At 43.9% G+C, this 21,789-nt stretch overlaps 1 protein-coding gene across 1 annotated transcript in view; it reads left to right on the top strand.

The window, feature by feature from the left end:
- Positions 1–21,789, top strand: part of SLC36A1 (solute carrier family 36 member 1) — a 46,917-nt gene that overhangs the window by 527 nt on the left and 24,601 nt on the right. Inside the window, exons 2-7 of the mRNA XM_029942996.1 lie at positions 9,297–9,444; positions 16,182–16,272; positions 17,151–17,239; positions 17,700–17,795; positions 19,799–19,883; positions 20,291–20,509. Of these exons, the coding sequence (XP_029798856.1) occupies positions 9,302–9,444; positions 16,182–16,272; positions 17,151–17,239; positions 17,700–17,795; positions 19,799–19,883; positions 20,291–20,509 (723 nt within the window). The 5' untranslated portion in view covers positions 9,297–9,301. The remainder of the gene's footprint in view (positions 1–9,296; positions 9,445–16,181; positions 16,273–17,150; positions 17,240–17,699; positions 17,796–19,798; positions 19,884–20,290; positions 20,510–21,789) is intronic.

Below are 21,789 nucleotides of genomic sequence, written 5' to 3'. Positions count from 1 at the left end.
TGCAACCCCATTCTAGGACAGTTGGAGAAATGGAGGATCGGGAAGGGGTCGGGGCTTGCCTAAGGTCACCCAGTGAGTAGTGGCAGACCTGCGCCTAGGATCCAAGTCTCCCCAAGCTCCAGTGGCTGCTCACCTTTCACCACACTGCCTCCTGCGGAGAACTTGAACTGTGGAGAGGCACCGTTTTCCTGTCCTCTTCTCTTCCAGCTCTCCCTTTTTAGCTCTGCATTCTCCACCTCCCGGATTGGCTTGGCTCTGGGTGTGGTTCCCTGTTTCAGTGTTCACGATTTTTCTGCAGCCTCATCATTCTTTCGGTTTTGCCTCTAATTGTCCTGCGATTTTGTGTAAATCATACTGAGATGTGAAATAAGAATTGGAGTATGTTCCTGGGAGATAGGAAAAGAATTGGAGAAGGTGGCTCGCAGCTGGGACTGTGCAAAGCCCTGGCATTAACTCGAAGAATGTATAGACCTTGGTTTTATTTTTTCTGTAGCTTGTGTCGTTTGGGGACTACTGGTTATTTGCCTGTAGTCATTTGAGGCTTGCTGAAATAAGATAGCGGCATGGTGTAATGGAAAGAGCCGAGTGGGGAATTGAGAGATTGTGTTCTAGCTCTGACACTTGCTTTGCAGCCTTGGGTGACTCCCATCCAGGAGTGGGTGGAGGTTTCCCAGCCTGCACAGTGGTGAAGTTGAATCCCTAAGGATCTCTTCTGCTCTGACATTCGGGCATCCAGCTCTGTTTTCTAATCAGAAAGGGTTTTTCCCCTGGGTACATTAGTACCACCATGCAACAAAGGGTTAATCCAGTTGTCCAGGAAGCAGTTTCCCTACTTCACTTATTTCTAGGTTGCCATGAAATCTTCCTCTTTCTTCTCATCTCTGTGTGATGCCCAGGATAAATGCTGATGGCTGAAAACGATTTTGACGGTCTTTAATTACTTTAAACATGATCAAACCCCTCTTTGACTCTTGTGGGAGGCCTAGTGTATAGTAGTTAATGTGTACACTTAAGAGTATGTTTTCTTTAAAGATTTTTTTGTTGTCCACAAGAAGTAAAGGGACACAAAAGACATAATCTTTCACGCTGAGCTTGAGACTCTGGGGTGGAGGCTGTATGAAGACGAGGCTGCTTCGATGATGGTATTAAGTCTCTTTTCCTTTGTTTGCTAATTATGCCATTTATAGTCACCTGCTGCTGAGTCCTTATTTTCCCTTTAAACTGTATAGCTGTTCATTCAGCCTCATCTCTGTGGCAGCTTGATGTTTCAGAGCTGCCTTTGTCTATTTTAAAGGCAGGTTCCATTTCTTCTGCAGTATTCCAGAGACTATAACAAGGACCAGTGGGTGCAAGTACCAAAAGGGAAGTGGTTTTTGGGTGAGCATAAGAACTTTCTAAGAATAAGTGCTCTTTCATGTTGCAACACAGAGAATGGGGCTCCCTGTCACTGGAGATAATTGTCACTTGGCACTTACTTTTGGGGATATCATAGATTCGATTAATGTATTGGGTGAAGCTTTGGGCTAGAGTTTTACGTTTTCTTCCAGCTCCAGGGTTCTGAAATTCTAGGACTGGGCTTATTAGCATGGAGAATGTGAAGCAGGGTGGGTAGAATAGATGCCCACTTTTGTGAATGCCTTACTTTTCCCTTTGTCTCATCACCTGTTAGGTACTCGTCCTTTTTTCTTTTTTTAATTATTAGTCCACTTCCCTCCCCAGGGAGTGTCTCAATTCTTTAAATGCTCGCTCTCTCTCCCATGGTCAGATGCTGAAGAGTCATTGTGCTGTTAATGATACATTTCTTCTTTCTACCATGACCTGAAAGCAAGGTCCTAGAACTGGGCTGAGTGAATGGACTTTGATTTATATTTTTGCTGGCCTGGCTCTCATAACCCCTTCAGAAGTGTGTGACTGGCTGGCAACCACTAACACCTAGGATAACTTTTCTCTTTGTCCCATAGAGGAAACTCCCACTGAATCTTTTTGCCTCATCCTGGGTCTTGGAGGATCCTCAGCCTCCTTCCTTAGGCCAGGCCTCACTGGGTCTTAGTACACAAAGCTAGCTGTTTTATGGCTGTGGGGTCCAGTGGATGGGACATTCTAAATGTGCCAAAATAGAAACTACATGATGTTGCATTTGGTGCCATCTCTTATCTCCCAAACATTTCTCTTGCAAGCCTTGACACCCAGGGCCAATTCTCAATGACCCTCTCCAGTAGGAAATACTCCACTGTGGTTCCCCGTTCCGTGAAGTCAGGAATCTGTCTATCTGGGTTACTGGGATGCTCATGTCACGTAGATCACCGTTTCCAAAACAGGGACTTGGCACAGCTCTCCAGAGAGATGGAACGAAGGAGAACTGCAGAACTGTAGGTTTGCTTAGTGAAGTTTCTGACTTCTTGTTCTTGAACTTCTCTGTGGGGTTAATCACATTGAACTCTGAACTCGTATTTTTTATTATGCAGAATTCCCCCTGCACCCCTAATCCTGCCCCAGTTTGGTTCCAAGGGTGATGGCAGGGAGGGTAGATAATTTACGGTGTGATGGAAACATTGACTAAGAATCTGGAATGTTATATTATAATCCCAAGGCTTTAACTAGCTAGGGCCTTGGTTCTCTCACCTTTGAATGAGAAGCTGGGGCTTTATCTTCTGTAAGTCACGCCTGGTTCTGACATTTAGGTGGTTTTTATGATTGTGGGTAAAAAGTGAGCGTGTGTGTGTCTTTAGCCCCTCCTGCGCAGAGACAGCTGAGGTCAGTAGCTACCTTGCCCGTGCCCTCTCACCAGACTCATTTAGGCAGAAGTCAAATTATGGAATGTACTTCTGTGGTAGGTTAGATGGAATTTTATCTGATGCCCTTTAAAAACAGATCACATGGAAGTTAGAGATTTTCACTTTCCTCCTTGTAGATTGCAGGTAGCAACACAATCTGTGTCCTTGTTCATGACTTTGGAATAGAGAAAAGAAAATGCATCCGGAGAATTCGCTCTTTCTCTGGGTTCCAAAGTCTAGCCCAGTGTAATTGTTTAAGAATAATGGGTGGCAATTTTAGTCTGCAACTATCACCAATCCATGAACTCTGGTAGGAGGTGAGGCCTGGGGTGTACCTATCATAATAAGATCATATATATTTTTCCAATGCTTAGTATAAATCCACCTATAATCAGGATCATCTGGGAAGGTGGTTAAAAATAAACTGCTCAGGTTGAATCAGATTGGGGCCAGAAATCTCTTTGGTTTTTTAAAGCAATTTTATTGAGATCTAATTCAAATGGCATGACATACACTTCAGGCATTTAAAGTGTACCATTCACTGCCTTTTAGTATATTCACAGGGATGTGCATAGAATCAGTTTTAGAACATCTTCATTAGTCTGAAAGAATCTCTGTCCCTTAGCAGGCGTCACCTGCTAATTCCTTTTAACTCACTACCCTAAACCTTAGGCAACTACCAATCTATTTTCTGTTCTAGACTTGCATTGAACAAAAATATGGTGCTCTGCGACTGACTTTTTTCAATTAGAACATTGTCAGGGTTCACCCATGCTGTCACATGTATCACTATTTAATTTCTTTTTATTGCTAGATAGTATTGTGTTGACATGGCACATTTCATTTATCCATTCATCAGGTTTATTTCCACATTTTGGCTATTAGGAATAATGCTGCTATCACCATTTGAGTATGAATTTTCCTGTGGACATCCATTTTCATTTCAGGATATACGTAGAGGTAGAACTGTTGGGTCACGTGGTAACTCTCTTTAGCCTTTTGAGGAATGGTGAGACTTTGCCCAAAGAAGCTACATCATCTTATATTCCCACAACTGTGTTAGAGGGTTCCAGTTTCTCCACAGCTTCACCAGTATTTATTATGTCCTTGATTTTAGCCATCTTGGGGGGTGTGAAGTGGTAGGTATCTCACTATGGTTTTTGATTTGCATTTACCTGGTGGCTAATGATATTGAGTATCTTTTGATGTGATTATCGGCCATTTTCACCTCTTTGGCAAAATAGCTATTCGGATGCTTTGCCTATTTTTTAATTCGATTGTCTTTTTATTATTGAGTTGTAATAGTTCTTCTGTTTTCCGGATTTGAGTCTCTGATCCGAAATATGATTTGCAGAAACTTTCTCCCATTGTGTGGGTTGTTTTTCACTTTCTTGATGGTATCCTTTGAGGCACAAATGTTTTTTAATTTTGATAACCTCTACTTTGCCAATTATCTTTTGCTTGTGGTTTTGCTGTTATACGTAGCCACTGTTACTCAATCTGAGGTCATGAACATTTATGCTTGTATTTTCTTTTAAGCCCTTTATACTATTAGCCCCTGTGTTTAGGTCTTTGATCCGTTTTAAGTTCGTTTGTACATATGGTGTGAGGGAGAGTTCCACCTTCATTCTTTGAACGTGGGTGTCCAGTAGTCCCAGCACGATTGGTTGAAAAGACGATTCTTTCTCCATTGACTTATCTTGGCACCCTGTCAAAAATCAGTTGACCATAGATGTGAGGGTTTCTTTCTGGACTCTTAGTTCTATTCCACTGATCAATTTTTCTGTCCTTAGGCCAGTCCCATATTGTCTTGCTTACTGTAGCTTTGAATGGAGTTTTGAAATTGGGAAGTCCTCCAACTTTGTTCTTCTTTTTTAAAATTGTTTTGGCTAATCTGAGCCTTTTGAGTTTCCATATGAATTTTAGAATCAGCTTGTCAATTTCTGCAAAAAGGCAAGTAGGGTTTTGATAGCAACTTCACTGAATCTGCAGATGAGTTTTGGGAATGTTGCCATCCTAACAACATTGAATCTTCTGATCCATGAACATTGGGATGGTTTTTTTTTTCCAATTTTTCAGGCCTTTAGTTTCTTTCAACACTATTTTATAGTTTTCATGTACAACTCTTATACCTACTTGGTTTAATGTATTCCTAAGAATTTTATTCTTTTTGATGCTATTGTAAACGGAACCATTTTCTCCATTTAATTTTCTGATTGTTCATTACAATTGCATAGAAATACAACTAGTTTTGTATCCTGCAAATTTGCTGAACTTACAAATTCTCCTAGTTTTTAGTGGATAATTTTTTATGTGTTTACAAGTCACCTGTAAAAGTATTGTTCAGTTTTTGATAATGAAGCTAAAGAACACTTTAGTATTGTCTCTCTCTCCCTCCATTCCTTTTTTTTCCCCTCCTCTGACCTTCCCATAGGCCCCAAAAGAGAGCTGTAAATATGTACAGATGGACTCTCCCTCCTTTGTTAGAACTGGCCTTGTTTATTGTACTGAAACAGTGCAACAAACAATTGCTTTGTTAGAATTGGCCTTGTTTATTGAACTAGAAACCAATCAGTAAACCCTTGAATGGTTATTTTGAGAACACTTTGATGTTCTCAAAAGTGACTGAATGTGAGGCCGATAGGTGGATGAAAGATGCTCAGTTCTTATTTTGCTGGAAATCAAAGAATGTAAAATAAAAAAAGTATAGGGCATCACCCATCCATTTAAAAGAACAAAACTTAAAATTATAAAAGCCAACATTAGCAGAGTTATGAAGAGATAGTCATATTGTTAGTGACACTGTAGGTTAGTTCAATCATTTATATGGCAAGGACCATAAAAATGAGGGTATTCACCTAGTTTTACTCCAAAGATGTATCTCCAAAATTAAAAACTATGTGTATAAATTCTTATTAGCTGTGATATGAGAGATTAAGAAAAAGAAAGCATATGCTTCATACCCAACAACTGGGAGCTAGTGAAACAAATTATTATATCAGTATAATGATGGACTATTATATTGCAACTGAAGATGTCGAGTTTGTGTTGATGGGCACACATAAGGTATAAACTCTCTTCTTTGTCCTCAAGAGCCTAAAGGACAAGTCTGTCTTAAATTCTCACATATAATTCCCCTCATCTTAACAGTTAACAGGTGCTATTAAAATCTCCCACAGGGCAGAAATTGCAACTGTACAATAGACCTGGACACCAGGTTTCATCAAAGGGGGCCCAGAGGCAGGGTGGCCTTGGAGGCTAGCACTCAGTGCGGACAGCTAGAGAGCAAGAGGAGGCTGCCTTGATGGCCAGAAAGAGTGACAAGGAACTCCAGGGCGTGATACCCACCCTCTGTAGTGCTTGGACCCCTGTTTCACAGCTCTGAGAAGGGCCTTCTGCTTGGACTTCCCCGGGGATGGGGAACAAACCATCTCCAGTCTGTTCCATTGGACGGCATCTTCTGAGAAAGGCTCTTCCTTCTGTCTAGCCACAGGCCTGCCTCCCTCTACTTTCCACCTTCCAACCCTCTTTCTGACTCATCTTTGAGGACCCACAGGACAAGTGTTACTCATAGGACAGCTTTTAAAGGCAGTTTTTATACCTCCCAAGTTGCCAGTTCTCCAGGTTGAACTTTCTCATTGCTTCTAGTCATTCCTCATTTGGTTGTTTTCCAGCCCCTCCTCCTGTTGGTGCTGAGCCCTGACTAAAGCACAGTTTATTTAGCATTGTTCCTTTTATGGTGTACTGCCTGGACCAGAATATCCAGCAATTCTGTCAATTACCCCGGGTTCTCTCTCATCCTAGTACAGCCTAGAATTAGCTTATTTGGCATCTGTTATTAAATCATTGACTTCTGTTGAGCTGACCATCAGCTAAAAACCTATAAATAATGTTAATTTTTTCTTTCAGCATGTGTGCAGCGGCCAGGCCACATCTCCCACATCCTGTAGTTGCTTCTCAGACTTTCGATCTGTAGATTTCAGCTTCTTTTTTTGAGCAGTTTCTTAGCAATATTGTGCTGTGGGTAACTGCAGTTTTTATACACAACCTGAAGACACCTCTTTGCAGTGTTTGAAATAAATCGAGCATCTGTGCCAAGCAATCAATACGGCAGTTCTTACGTTGTTGAGGAGGGTAGGGGACTTTGTCAGTCCCTGTGTTCTGTCCCTTCTCTCTACGCAGGAGCCACCGGATAGGCTCTATTCCTCAGACACTTTGGTATGTTGGAAAATAAATTCTCCTTTGTTTGCGTGAATAATTAGTTGATTTTTTGGAATGTTGGAGCTAGAGAGATGCTGAGAGATCTTTCAGTTCACTGCCCTCTACCCTTTTCTGCACATTTGGGATCAAAGAATTGTTCCAAGTTAGTAAGGAAACTGGCGAAAGGAGGCAGCCTTAGAACCCAGGCCTTCTGCGGTACGTGGAAACCGACCTACTAGGATTTGCCTAAATAGCAGCTTTCATCTGCTCATGTTAAGATATTTTATAGATTTTCTGCCCTGATCCTCTTATGAGTTTAACTGCCCCAGAACTAGATGACTTCTTTGAATCCCTCCACCGTGTGAGTAAATGATGCCCTCCCTCTTAGGTGTGGAACCGAGTCGCCCTGGTGCTGAAGCTGGGCGGGATTCTGAGACTTCCACAGCCTTTACTGGCTTTCTGCCCGGCGCTTTGTGGGGTTCTGTGGGTCCTCTCTTTGTTACACTTGGGGAGAAAAATGAGATCACCCTGGATCACTTAGGTGCCCGAGTAGGGCCAGTTTCCAAAGAGTCCCCAGGGGCTTGACCTGGGGGAACACAGCCCAGAGCCGTCCTCCGGCAGCTAAGTGTTGGGGGCTGGGCAAGATGGCGTGTTGTGATGACCATCGGTCCTGTCTCCTTACCAGGAATCTGAGCCAGCACGTCAGACACGGGCGGCGCTTCGCCTGGGGGCCGCCTGTTGTGCCGGTCTGCCAGTGCCAGAGGATTTTTCTTTGTCATTGCTAGTGTACGCATCCTTTCCTCACTCCACTGCAGATTCTTGGAGGGCAGGAAGTCGACTTTCTTTCATTGTTGCCTTCACTGCCGGTGGCAGTGCATTCAGTAGATGTTTCCAGCTTTGCGCAGGGCAGCAGATATAGGTTTCCTGCTTTGCCGCTACTTGGCTATAGCAGACAGGGCCCATGTCTTTCTGGGCTTGATTCTTCATCTGTAAAATGAGGAGTTTGGAGGGTGACCTCTGAGGGCTCTTTTAGCATAGTGCCTAGGATTCTGGAGGCTTCCAGAACTCCCCAAACGTATCCTTAACGTGCAGCTCAGAGAAGTCGTCGTTCTCTTTTCTGTAGTAGCATTACTGAGAAAATCCACCCTCTGGGTGTTGTATGGAAACCAACTTGACAATAAACTATAAATTAAAAATAAAGAAATTCCACCCTGGGGACAATACCCTTGCCATCCTTCCCCAGCACACGACAGAAAGGGTTTTTTCATTCACCATCATGTTTTTCTTTTATTAACATTTATGTATTGTTGAGTGACAAAGAGAGACAGAGTGTGAGCGGGAAAGGGTCAGAGAGAGACACACACACACAAAATCCAAATCAGGCTCCAGACTCTGAGCTGTCATCACAGAGCCCGACCCACAAGCTGTGAGATCATGACCTGAGCCGAAGTCATATGCTTAACTGACTGAGCCACCCAGGTGCCCTCACCGTCTTTTAAAAGTTGGCAAACTCGTAACAATAAAAAAGGAAGGGTTGTGGAGGGGAGGTCTTGAGATGAGGCCAATGGCGAGTCCTCTCAGGCTCCTGCTCTTCCCCTGAGCTGCTGAGCTCTTCCATTTCAGGCTGGTTGCAAGAAAAGAGTCCCGGGGTCAGGGGATGAGGGTTGCTGGTGACCTTCAAAATGTACAGGATGGGCCAGAGGTCATAGTGGAGAGGGAAAGGAAATCATCTGTGGCTCTGGAACCTGGTGGGCGAATCTGGGCAGAACTGGGTGATTTGGAGGGGGTTCCTTGAATGCAACAAAGTGATTTTTCCAAGGCATGCAGAAGAAAAATAAGATGCAGTGGGGAATATCCAGGTTCTTGTCCTCTGAGAGCTTGCTCCTGGGGAACATGGGCCGAGATACAATATAACTGTTGTTCAAGGTTCAAAGAAATTAGCCCAGAGGAGGGGATAGTTACTCCCAACCTAAGGAACATAGAAGGCTTCCTGGCAGCACCTGTCTGCATCTTCCCCCACCCATCCTGTGCAGCGCCTCACCTTTGCTCTGCCCAGGTATGCGGTGGCAAATTTAGAAATTTATGAGCGGGGCGCTAACTGGGAAGGTTGGGAGACAGAAGCTGCGTGAGCTCAGCCAGCCCATGTGTACTTTGCACTTTTTCCATTTCCCTTGGTATCAGGCCCTGTCACTGTACTTAATTCATAGTGCAGCTGTGACTAAGCTGCTGTGACAATGGCTGCTTCTGCCCCAGAGCCCACCACTGGCTTGGAGCTAAAGGCCCCGGCGTCTGGAGGTCTTAATGCTGACCCTGTCCCTCCAGCTACCATGTCCACGCAAAGACTTCGGAACGAGGACTACCATGACTACAGCTCCACGGACGTGAGCCCCGAGGAGAGCCCATCCGAAGGCCTAAACAACTTCTCTTCCCCGAGCTCTTACCAGCGGTTTGGTGAAAGCAACAGCACAACGTAAGTTTCTTTTACCCTCCAGGGTGGGATTCATGTTCCTATGTTCTGTGTTCGTAATGTAGTCTCCCTTAGAGGTACTTTTGCTCCCCCATTTTTTATCAGTTCCCCACTTTACATATGGAAGGAAGACATAAAGAGACTGGGTGAGTAACAGTGCTGAGATTTGAGCCCCTTGCCGGCCACCTTCCCATCTGTTTTGTATTCTTTGCTCCTTTCAGCTGCATTGGTCCCTGAAGGCTGGTGCTGAACATAAGAGAAACCTCTAGAGAGAAGATTCTCTTAATTCAGAAGCATGGGTCATCTGTCTTAGAACCTCAAATATCTCTAGACTCAACTGGAAACTTCTTTGCAGAGTTCCGCCCAGACTTCTGTCCCCATCATGAAACAGCCAGTTGATTTGGCTGAAGAAGTGATAAGAGGGAGGAAGAAATAATTTCTCCTGCATTTAAAAATTCAAGAGGTTGAGAAGAGGAGGTCTGCTTTGCATTCCCTAGGGAGGGTTTAAGTTTTTATTCCTGGAAACTGAATCCCAAGACTGATCTGACTGCTCTCTCTGGGCCTCAGTTTCCCCAAACATAAGAAGAAGTTGAGGACCCCACTGTGAAGGTATGCTGACTGTCTGATGCTCACCCACTTGAATTAGAAGATTCAGAAGAGGGTTTTCTACCCCACCGAGTTTTCATACTCAGTCCTAAACCTCACCTATACCTCTGATATTTTCTCTATACCCCAGCATTCCATCTTTTTTTTTGGCCCCTTCTGTTTATTCCTCAAACTTAGCCATTACCCTTTCTGTGTTCCTTTGTGTGTTGGGTGTGACTTATTGAGGGATCCTTTATGTGCTAGACTTGTGCTGTCCAGTGTGACTCTACCCAAGGAGGCTATTGAAACTTCTCTTGGAGGTCATTACTGGTGAAGCTCCCTTTGGCTGCAGGCTCTCCTGGGGCAGGACATTTTCTCTTGGAATAGAGCCTGAGGATATGGTCTATCCACATCACTACTCGGTGATTTCTACTCCTAAAGATTCAGTCTCTATAGCTTACGTCTCATGTGGCACGCTTCTGTAGGTTCCCCCATTTGCTTGCAGTGCTAGCTGATGGGAAAGATTGTGCAGAGAACAACCGGCACCAGCGAGGACCATGTTTCCCCTCGTTCCCCTGTTTCCCCTAACCTGTCCACCCAGAGGGCATCCCCCCAGCAGAGGAGCTCCAGATGCAGACAGGGACATGTGATAGCTTCCCTTCAGAAGTCACACTCATTGTGTAATTGTTCCTCCAAGCTTCTCTCCCTCTAGTTCCTCTTCCAGTTTTCGCTCTTGTTATCAGGTATCAGCTTGTCTGTGCAGTGCTTGTCATATAGGGTCTAGGTTTTCATTTTGAAAGGGATTTCTCTGAAGTTCAAACCTAACCACTAGCAACTTCAGGATGGTAGCTCACAGGTTTTGTATGTATTGAAAGTTATGCGTGCCTGTCAGCTCTTCTGAATATCTCTTTTTTCACATTGGGCTATAACTAGTATCAACCCAAAATGATTTCTCCTTGCTTGTTAGAAACTGAGGTGATCAGGAGATTCCTTTTTCGGGCTTGTACCAGGACATTTTCCGGGGTACGCTTTGTTGTGAGGGCCTATCCTGCCCTGATTCTGTGCTGTAGGGTAGGTGACAAGGAAAGCCCATTGGTAAGTGATGTCCGATATTACAAGTGGTAGAGGGAAAAGTACTCCCTTGGGATTTGGAGGGTTGGTTGAGTAACCAAGTGGTTACTCAGGCTGGATCCACCCCAGCACGTGTAGAAAGCATGCCAGGTATGATTAAGCTGAGTCAGAAGAACTTGTTAACTCAGGTAGCTCTCTCACATGTCAGGATGTTAGAAACAAGCTTCTGAGCTGGAGTCCTTGTCTACTGTGCCTTACCCCACCCTCTTATCTGCTTTGTCCAGGAGCAAAGAGCGTGGAACAAAGTACAAGGAATAAAGTACATGCTTGTATATACCTGGCTCTTCTAAGGGTTAGGAGTCAGGAAAAATCCCTTATCAGGGGTGCAAATAGGAACACCAGACACTTCCATAATGGTGTGTATAGTGAGGTTATTTCCTAACACTTGATGTTGTCAAGCTGTTGACTGCCTTGACAACAGTCACATGTTACTCTGTTGGGTACTTTTCTTCTTGTTGCCCTGTTGACTTACATTATACCAGCTGTTGATTGAGCTTTGGTACATTTCCCCCAGGGTGGCAGGCTGAGAAACCAGTTGACTGCTCTATGTGGTCTAGAGCGGCTGTTTGCAAAGTGTGACCCTTTGGGGTTCCCAAGACCATTTCAAGAAGTCTGTGAGATTGAAACTGTTTTCATACTAATGCTAAAATGTCATTTGCCTTTTTACTGTGTTCACATTTACACTGATGGTTAAACAGCAGTGGTGGGTAAAACTGCTGGTGTGTTAGCATAGATCAAGATAATACTACCAACTTGGGCCAGTCATCATATTTTTCTCGGCCACACATGTACAAAGAATAAGCCAGTTTCACTTAAGCAGGTCCTAGATGAAACAGTCAAATCACTCATTTTAATACTTAATCCTTCAGTACAGGTTTAATAATCTGCAGGACAGAATGGGAAGTACATGTGAAATACCTCTACTGCATACCAAAGCATGACACCTGTCTCAAGGACAAGACCTTGAGTGATTGGGTTGTGAACTGAACTAGCTACTTGGGTTTTGTTTTGTTTTACTTTTTTTGTATAACACTATTTTTGCTAGGAAGAACTAACAAGCTGTAGGTTTTTCAGACCCAAGGACTTGGCAGACATTTTCTTGAAAATGAAAATAATGAGACCGTGACCTCACGAAAAACAATCAGTGGTATTTGTGGCCCACAGTAAAATTTAAATTTTCAAGCAAAACTAAAAAAACCCCCAGGTATCCAACACTGACCTTGACAGCTTCCCTCTACTTAAAGACTTCTATGGTGCCTGGGTGGCTCAGTTGGTTGAGCATCCGACTCTTAATGTCAGCTCAATAGATGATCCCTGGGTTGTACAATTGATCCCCATGTCAAGCTCCATGCTGAGTATGGAGCCAGCTTAAGATTCTCTCTCTCCCCCTCTGTACTTCTACCTCTCCCCAACTTGTGTTCTCTCTCCCTTAAAAAAATAAAAGAAGACTTCAGTGATATTAATAAATGTGAGATTTTCTGGCATTATGTAACGAAATGTACCAGTGTTTGGAAGATCTGCATAACTCACGGAACCAGTATCTTCCAAATGGCCAGTGTGATATTAGAAAATTGTGCATGGGGAAAAGATCCATTCAAAGAGCAAGATCACCGGTAGATTTTAATCTGAGAGGATATTGAAAAGTTCAGACTCTATGTTGTAACTAACTAACTTCTAAGAAACCGCCACATGTCAAGTATTGGTGTAGTATCAAAAGGAAACTACCACAATCATCTGAAGAGACTATTAAAACACATTCCAACTGCATGGCTTTGTGAGGACAGATTTTCTTCATATACTTCAACCAAAACACCATATCACAACAGATTTAATGCAGAAGTAGATAATGCAGTTATCAAGCAAGACATTAAAGAAATTTGCAAAAAAAGTAAATTAGTGCCAGTCTTCATTTTAGAAAATAGAATTACCTTTCATTAAAAAATCTTATTTCTCCCTTATGACCCAGTAATAGCACTGCTAGAGATTTACCCAAGGGATACAGAAGTGCTGATGCATAGGAGCACATGTACCCCAATGTTCATAGCTGCACTGTCAACAATAGCCAAAACCTGGAAAGTGCCTAAATGTCCATCACCTGATGAGTGGATCAGGAAAATGTGATATATATATACAATGGAGTATTACATGGCAATGAGAAAGAATGAAATATGGCCATTTGTAGGAAAGTGGATGGACCTCAAGGGTGTCATGCTAAGCTAAAGAAGTCAGGCAGAGAAGGACAGATACCATATGTTTGCACTCATAGGTCTAACAGGAAAACAAGAGAAACCTAATGGAGGACCAGGGGGAGGGGAAGAGGGAGAGTTGGGGAGAGAGAGGGACGCAAAACTTGAGAGACTATTGAATACTGAAAACGAACTGAGGGTTGAAGGGGGAGGAGAGGAAAGAGGTGGTGGTGATGGAGGAGGGCACTTCTGGCGAAGAACACTGGGTGTTGTATGGAAACTAATTTGACAATAAACTACTTAAAAAAATAAAATCTTAAACAATGAAATAATATTTTAAAAGTATAAAAAATCTGTTATTTATAGGGGCGCCTGGGTGGCTTAGTTGGTTCCATTGGTTTCAGCTCAGGTCATGATCTCACGGTCATGGTATCGAGCCCCGAGTTGGGCTCTGTGCTAAGCATGGAACCTGCTTGATTCTCTCTCCCCCTCTCACTCTCCCCTTCTGCTTGTGTACTCTCTCTTTCAAATAAAAAAATAAGACAAAATAAAAAATAAATTTAAAAATCTGTTATTTATGTTAACATAATTTTATTTTTAAATTAATTTAATTTTAAATAAATTAATTTAAATAAAATATATTTATTTTATTCCCATGTTATTTTAACTAACTAATACATACTTAAATTTTTTTCAATTTTAATTTGTAATATATATCAACAGACATAATCCATACAATCAAAAGCTACTTGGTATTTTTAATACTTTATAAGTACATAAAGGGTTCCTGAGACCAAAAAGTATAAGAATTACTGGTTTGAAACGTAAACCAAACTACAGAGATTTGCAAGGTTTCCTCCTTATATCCCCCATAGTTAAGACTTTGCAGTCCATGGAGTTGATTTTGTGATACTCGTGGTTTTGGGTTATCCCACCTTGGGGCCATTGATTAAAGAGAGTAATGTTGGCCAGTTGCCCTGAATCCTGGCGTTTCAGAGCTGAAGAGACCTTAGAAAGGATGCTGTCCTAGCCAGTCCCCTCACTCGACAGCTGAGACTAAGGTCCAGACAAGGAAAGGGAATTGCCATATAGAGTTACTGGCAGAGTCAGGGCTAAGAGGGACCTGCTCTCCGATAAAACCCAGCTCAGGGGTGTTTTGGGGCGGCTTTGGGTAGGCAGGTGGGTTTGCTACAATGTTTACTTTTGCCTCGAGTGGATTAAACATTTGCTAAGATAGACATTTTCTTGGCTCATCATCCTGCATATAATCTTCTGGTCACTGGCTGCTGATAATGAAGGTGTCACCCCTTTACTCGTGTGGTCCTTAGGCTGTTTCCTCAGGATTGTTCAGGAGAGTGCTCAGCCTCTTCTCATTTAGACTCAAAGACATTTTCTGCATCTTTCCTGAAAAGCTTGGGGGCAGTGGGAAGGTCAAGAGGCCTTCTTCCTAGAGGTAGAAGGAGAAATGTTACCAAAAGTAAAATTCCATTCCAAAGAGTAGAGATAGGTCATATTTATTATGGTCTTTATGAGTTAACATACGTTATTTGCTTTTGGTTCCTTCTGAATTGCTGATTTGAAGAAATATATGGAAACATCATTTAGGAGGGATTTAGGGTATTTGTGCAGAAGAATTTCCAGATGGTGCCATGGGCCAAATCCTGAGTGAATCTGTGTATTGGGGGCTGTCTTTGACCTGCTTTGTATCCCTTGTGGAGGTAGCGGGATAGAAGATACGGCAGATGAGGCCACTCCTCTGCTGTCAGTCCTTTGAGGAGTCACACTCCTCTGTACTGATGCCCCATGACTCTCTCTAGGCTCGTATTCCCAGGTCTTTCTTCCCCAGGGCCTCCTTGCAAGCTCTGCCTGTCCCCCTAGGCTCAGCGTAGGTCTTCACTCTGGGACCCTCACTTGTCCCTCCTCCCTGAGCACTGTTCCTGGGCACTTCAGAAGGCATCTCTCTGCCTGGGTGGTTATTAATGTATCTGCCTTATTTTTTTCATTGAAGCATTATTAATTTCTAGAGACTGAGGTCCATATCTGATTCATACTTATTTCTACCACGGTATGAGCACAGCATTTTACACAGAGCAGATGGTATTTGCTGAGTGAAAAAAGGAATGAGGATGTGGGAGAGGCTTTATAATCACAGCGTGAGACAGTCTGTAATAGGTGAGGGGGACTCCATCCTCAAGGCAGAAGGATAAACTAGGGGACATTTGAAGAGGGCTTCTCCATTCCTAGGATCTGGCATTTGACTTTTTATTTTAAATACATAGTATCCCAGAGACTGGCCAGTTGTGGTGCCGTATTCCTTTTACTCTGTTCACTTTGCATATAGTTTTCTTTTAAGTGTTCTGAGCTTTTACTTTTTTTATTTCCCTCATTCTTCCCTTACACCAATGTCTGTCCTTCACACTTAACACTTGCCATCCTCCACTGTGGTGTTGGACATGAGTCTCCATAGTGGGCAATTCTGATGAAACCCAGGCCACACCTACTAGGAAGGGGTAAAGTGCCTACAGGGAGCCTCTGGTCTAATCTGCCATAAAAATGGGGCTCTTGGAGATCCCATAGGGAACGGAGCTGAGAGCACAGGTGCTAGGGGAGGGCTCACGGGTCAGACTGCCCGGGTTTGAATCCTGGCCGAACTCTTTATTAGGTACTTGACCTTGAGCAAGTGTCTTCCTCATCTGTAAAATAAAGTTAACACATATCTCATAGGGTTGTTGTAGAAATTGAATGAGATAAGGCATGAAAACCTTTAGCACAGTGCTACATGCTTAATAAATGCTAGCTGTCATTATTGTTAACATGCCCTTGTCTGCCTTCTTTCAGATGGTTCCAGACTTTGGTCCACCTGCTAAAAGGCAACATTGGCACCGGCCTCCTGGGGCTGCCTCTGGCAGTGAAGAATGCAGGCATCTTGGTAAGGATCTGCACTGGCAGGGGGAAGGATCATGACAAATTTTAGGAAATGGTGTGCGTGTTTTTAAATTCACTTCTTTTAAAACACTTAAAAATAAAAAGCTTTTCTCTTTAATTCAGCTGAGAAAGAGCAATATTCAGGTGTTCATTCACTTAAACATATTTATTGAGGGCCTTGTGTGTGCTAAACATTGTTCTAGGCTCTGAATATTATCAGTGAATTAAAAAAGAGGAAGATTCTTGCCCTCATGGAGCTTACTCTGGGGTGAGGAGGATGTTCTTAAAATGTCTCAGGGAGTTTCTGTCAATAATAGTAAGTAATGACTGCGTAACAGAAGTCTGTCAGTTTCTTACAGGGTCCTTCCACATCCCACCCCTAGGAGGCCAACTGTGAGAATTTTATTTTTCTGCTCTGATTCTTCCCCCTACAGACTGTAATCTAAAACCATTTGGTTCCTCTTAGAGTTGAAGTTAGCTCAGAGACGTGGAGTGCCCTTAGCTAAGGGCTGGTTTTCCTGATCTGGCCTTGCTCTAAGGAGAACTTTCCCTTTCTCTCCACCCCTTCCCCGTGCTATCTTCCCAGATCACAGGAGCCTTCAGTTTGGCTGATTTGCCGCTGTTTTGGACCAGCCTTATATTGTGTCATTCTTCTCCACGAGGTTAATCCTTTTGAAAGCATGCTAAGGTTCAGATGATGCCCTTCTCCCTGAACCAGCCTCCACGATCACATTTCGCTCCTGAATATTGTGCCAGAAGTTCTGTCACTGGAAAGTGCCTTAGTAGCGATGTGATCGTTTGCGGATCCACTCTCCATTGGGTTCACTCCTAATTCTACCTGCTTGTCTCTCTCTCTCTCTTGCCCGCAACACCTGTCCCCAGATGGGTCCCCTCAGCCTGCTGGTGATAGGCATCGTGGCCGTGCACTGCATGGGTATCCTGGTGAAATGTGCTCACCACTTCTGCCGCAGGTGAGCGCGCTCTGAGCTGCCAGATGGTCCTCTGGGGTTCTGCTAGCCGAGCTGAAAGAGAGGACTTGGGCACGTCACTCTAAGTTCTCCGCGCTAGCTGAAGGCGGCTGCTGATTATCACAGAACTCCTTTTCCCCGGTTATTTTTGTGTTCTTTTGTGGTTTGTTGTCATCTGTCATATTTACTCATGCCCAGTGGACAGCGCCCACATTCTCTTTTTATGTGCTTTGTAGTATTTACCCCACTGAAATGGTTCTGCCAGATAGTCGGTAATTATAAGAAAGGAACTGACCTGTTGATGTAAGATTTCTAATCCTTGAAAGCGTTAGATGCAGGACCCAGTGTTTCTCCAGGGTGACCGGTGGGGAACTGGCCCGGGTCTCGGTGAGCTACCTTTGTGCTGTCCCTTACTGTCGAACCCACGCACTCTGCCCTTCCTCTCTCCCTCCCCTCCTCCCAGACTGAACAAGCCCTTTGTGGACTACGGGGAGACAGTGATGTACGGACTGGAATCCAGCCCCAGCTCCTGGCTCCGGAACCACGCGCACTGGGGAAGGTAACCACTTTCCTCCTCCGTTGCAGCTGTGGCCCCACAGAGGGGAGGCCTTCACACGGGAAGGTGGGGGGCGGCACACGCTGTAAGAGGTGGAAAGACCATCTTTTGGCTTGGTGGATTTGGCTCCTAGCTCAGCTCTGCCTACAGTCATCTGGTGACCACGGCGATGTGAGCCCTTTCTTCTCTGGTCCTCAGTTTCCTCACTGATAACCTAGCTGTTCCAGCTTTGGCAGTCTATGACCGGTGGTTATTTTTTATTTGCTCATTTGTTCAGTAAAGATATTTAAGCACTCTCTTATAAGTCATGCAGAATAATTCTCCATATAGGGAAAGGGGGAGCCCCTTGGGGTAAAGAGTATGGTCCTGGCCCTCTAGGGACTTGCAGTCTCTATAAGGAGAAGGATATGCAGTCTCTGTAAGGAGAAGGCTCAAGGACAAGAGATCAGGAGCAGTCTATACCGGTAGAGAAAGTGTCACGGGAGAGAAGTGTATCCTAGGGGCTGAGGAGATTTAAGGACAGTTGCCTGTGCCAGATGAGAAGTGCACCTGATAGGTGCTTTAAGGGCAGGGCCCTGGGCAGGGGAAGGAAGGCTTCAAGGAAGAGGTGAGCTGAGCTAGAACAAATGGGTTTATTGGGAAAAGAGACTTTTCAAGGGGAGGGGGGAGGAGGGTACTTGGAAATTTCTCCTTATGGTAAGTTTCCAGATGCCTGGAGAGAAATATTCTAATTTTTGTTTCCTGTTTGAGGAAATGGTATATTTAGAAGCAGAGAATTGATATCAAGGGCTGAATCCTTTATATTCTTTTTAAGTGGAACCACATTAAATCTGTGTTCTCCAGGAAAACTCCCTTTTTGTGGCCATAGGGAGACCTTTACAGTTTCACACATAGTCAACTTCCTCCTGGGACACAGGTTTATTTTGTGATTCTTTCAGCAGAATCATTTTCTGTGACTGGGAGAAGCCATAGTGCCAAGCGGCCACCACTGGTTAGTGGTTAGCTGGTTGGTTGGCCGGTTGTTGATTGATTCTTTCTTCCCTCCCTTCCGTCCTTTCTTCTCTCTCCTTCTCTCCTTTCTCTGTTTCTTTCTCTCTCTCTCCCTCTTTTCCTCTCCCCAGCCCTCTCCTTTCTCTCCCCATCCTTCCTCCCTCCTTCCTTATTTTCTCCCTTCCTTTCTTTAATGAAATTAATGTGTGTTTTGGTAAAAAAAAATTTTTTTTTGAGCAAGATAGGCATTCATAAAGGAAAAATAAAGGTATATACTGGTCACACTTGCATGGGTATACTTTTGGCATTTTCTGTATGTATATAAACATACACATGTTCTTAACACTTTTTATACAAATCGGCATTGCTATAGGTACTATTTAGAAGCTGGGGTTTTTTTTTCTATTAAAGGTTTTGGACCTATCATATAGATTTAACGTATTCTTTTTACCTGCTGTATACCACTCGATTTAATCATTTCCCTCTTGGTGACCCTCCAGGTTGTTACCAGCTGTCATTCAGTGCCTCCAGCAGCATTCTGGGTGCATCGGGTTCTATGTGCTTATGAGAGAGGAGGCTGTTTCTTAGATTTGTATTAGAGAGAGAGAGCGTGGAGGGCTTCACTTCCTGGGGTTTTATGCCGTTTCCCCTGTAGTTTTAGAACAAACAATGAGACAGGATACGCAGGCCGTGGGGAGGAGGAGGCCAAGGGCTGATCATTGGTCCTGGTGTGTGTGCTCCACTCCAGCCATTCTGATCTCGGGGTCGCCCGACCCCATGCAGCATTCTAGACAAGACGGAGGAAGGGGACCTCAGGTGCCGCATACACAGCGTCTTCTTCACCCTCCTCCAAAGCTCCAGACTGGTGGTACTTAACCCTGTTTCTCCTTTTGTCAGGGCACACTCATCATTGTCACCTGGTGGGAGGGTCTGTGGCGGCCTGGGAGGAAGCACTGTCCAAACACCTCTCTCGGGGATTCTCATGGTCTGCGTATTCCTTCCTTCCCCGTCTACAGGCACCTGGTGGACTTCTTCCTGATTGTCACGCAGCTGGGATTCTGCTGTGTCTATTTTGTCTTTCTGGCTGACAACTTTAAACAGGTAGGGCCCTTGTTAAAAAGAGAGAGAGAGAATGGCAAGAGATAAGTGGATTTTGAGTTTAGGATTCCTGCTAAGCCAGTTTGGGTCAACAAAAGAATTAAGATTTGTAACACATTATGTAGAACAGTGTCTTTAGTTTAATTTCATCTGAAGACCTAGGACACTGAGAAACTTAAAGATATCTTGTCGATCCTCCTGTCTTTAGATAAGATGTGATCAAACCCAGCTCAGACAGCTGGGTTGCCGATGAACCGCACAGATCTCTGAAGACGGTTCACCAACCACAGACTTCTGTATGGCCTTGTTTTCCTACTGAGCCTCCAGTTACAAGCCCTTTTTGGTGGAAAGTCCACTGTCCTCTGTCATCTGAGAAACCTTTTCTGTTGCTCTTCTGCCCCTCATTCTAGGTGATAGAAGCGGCCAATGGGACCACCAACAACTGCCACAACAATGAGACTGTGATTCTGACGCCCACCATGGACTCACGACTCTACATGCTCGCCTTCCTGCCCTTCGTGGTGCTGCTGGTTTTCATCAGGAACCTCCGAGTCCTGTCCATCTTCTCTCTGTTGGCCAACATCACCATGCTGGTTAGCCTGGTTATGATCTACCAGTTCATTGTCCAGGTAAGAACCCAGGCCCTCCCTCTGCCTAGGATATAGTCAAAGAAGCAAACAGAACAAGCAAGTGAATCAAATAGGAGTATGTTACTCACTGTGTGTGTTTGGTCTGTCTCTGTCTAGGTCCTATGAACGCATTTACACACAACATAGACAGCATCCTGGTTTGAGTTGTGTCTAGTACGTAGAGAACTCTAGAAAACCAAATTATGTTTTGTTTTGTTTTTAACATAATTTAAAAAATTATTAGATGTACTATTCATCTACTTTGCCTTTTCTTTTCCTGGCCAGTGCCAGTGTGGCAGGGAGCTTTCCATGTTGATGCACGTGGTTTTACCTCATCCTTTTTAATTGCTACATAGTATCTCAGAGAATAGATGTGCCACAGTTTATTTAATTAGTCCCCAAGCAATGGACTGTCAGGTCATTTATAATTTTTTAGTATTATGTTAGTATTATGACTGAGTTTTCTGAGGCCTTTCTTTTTTTCTATTAAAAAAATTTTTTTAACATTTATTTAATTTTGAGAGAGAGAGAGAGACAGAGCACAAGCAGGGGTGGAGCAGAGAGAGAGGGAGACACAGAATCTGAAGCATGCTCCAGGCTCTGAGCTGAGAGCACAGAGCCTGATGAGGGGCTCAAACCCACAAATCGTGAGATCATACCGGAGCCAAAGTCGGATGCTTAACCAACTCAGCCCCCCAGGTACCCCTCTTCGGCCTTTCTCTTTCTGGACATGTAGAAATACTCCTCCGAGGTATTTCTCTAGAGGCGTAGTTGCTGAAGAGTATGGACTTTTGAATTTTTATTTTGCCAAGTTGATTTTTCCAAAAGCTATTTACCAGTTTCATACAGGCTCCGTTCCATCGGAGCCACACTAGATGCATCAGTCTTTTGAATATTGGTTAGTCTGACAGGTGAACATGAACTCATTTTCACAGGGTCTACTCAACAGTGACCCGGCCACTCACTGATACGGTTTCTAGGAAGGCAGCAGATTGTAAGGCAGGTCTTCCTCTACTGAGGAAGTGACATCATGAATTTAGATTAACATTGTGCTCGGTGAGCATTCACTGTTTTTCTCCTGGCTTAGTAAGTCAGGTGCATGGCAGATACTGACTCTTCTTCTGCAGAACTACTTCTTAAAAACAAAATAAACTGCCATCCATGGCCCATTTTTGTTGGGGATGGAAGGAGGGTTCATGGACGCAAGATTAACCATTTCCAGAGAGTTTCCTTCTCCACCTCTGGCAAATTAAGTTAAAACAAGGAAGGGTACATAAATG

This window comes from Suricata suricatta, chromosome 6 (genome assembly GCF_006229205.1).
Source record: "Suricata suricatta isolate VVHF042 chromosome 6, meerkat_22Aug2017_6uvM2_HiC, whole genome shotgun sequence".
NCBI classification, from domain to species: domain Eukaryota; kingdom Metazoa; phylum Chordata; class Mammalia; order Carnivora; family Herpestidae; genus Suricata; species Suricata suricatta.
Note: the sequence above shows the minus strand (reverse complement) of the source record. Positions and strands in the feature narration are given on the sequence as shown.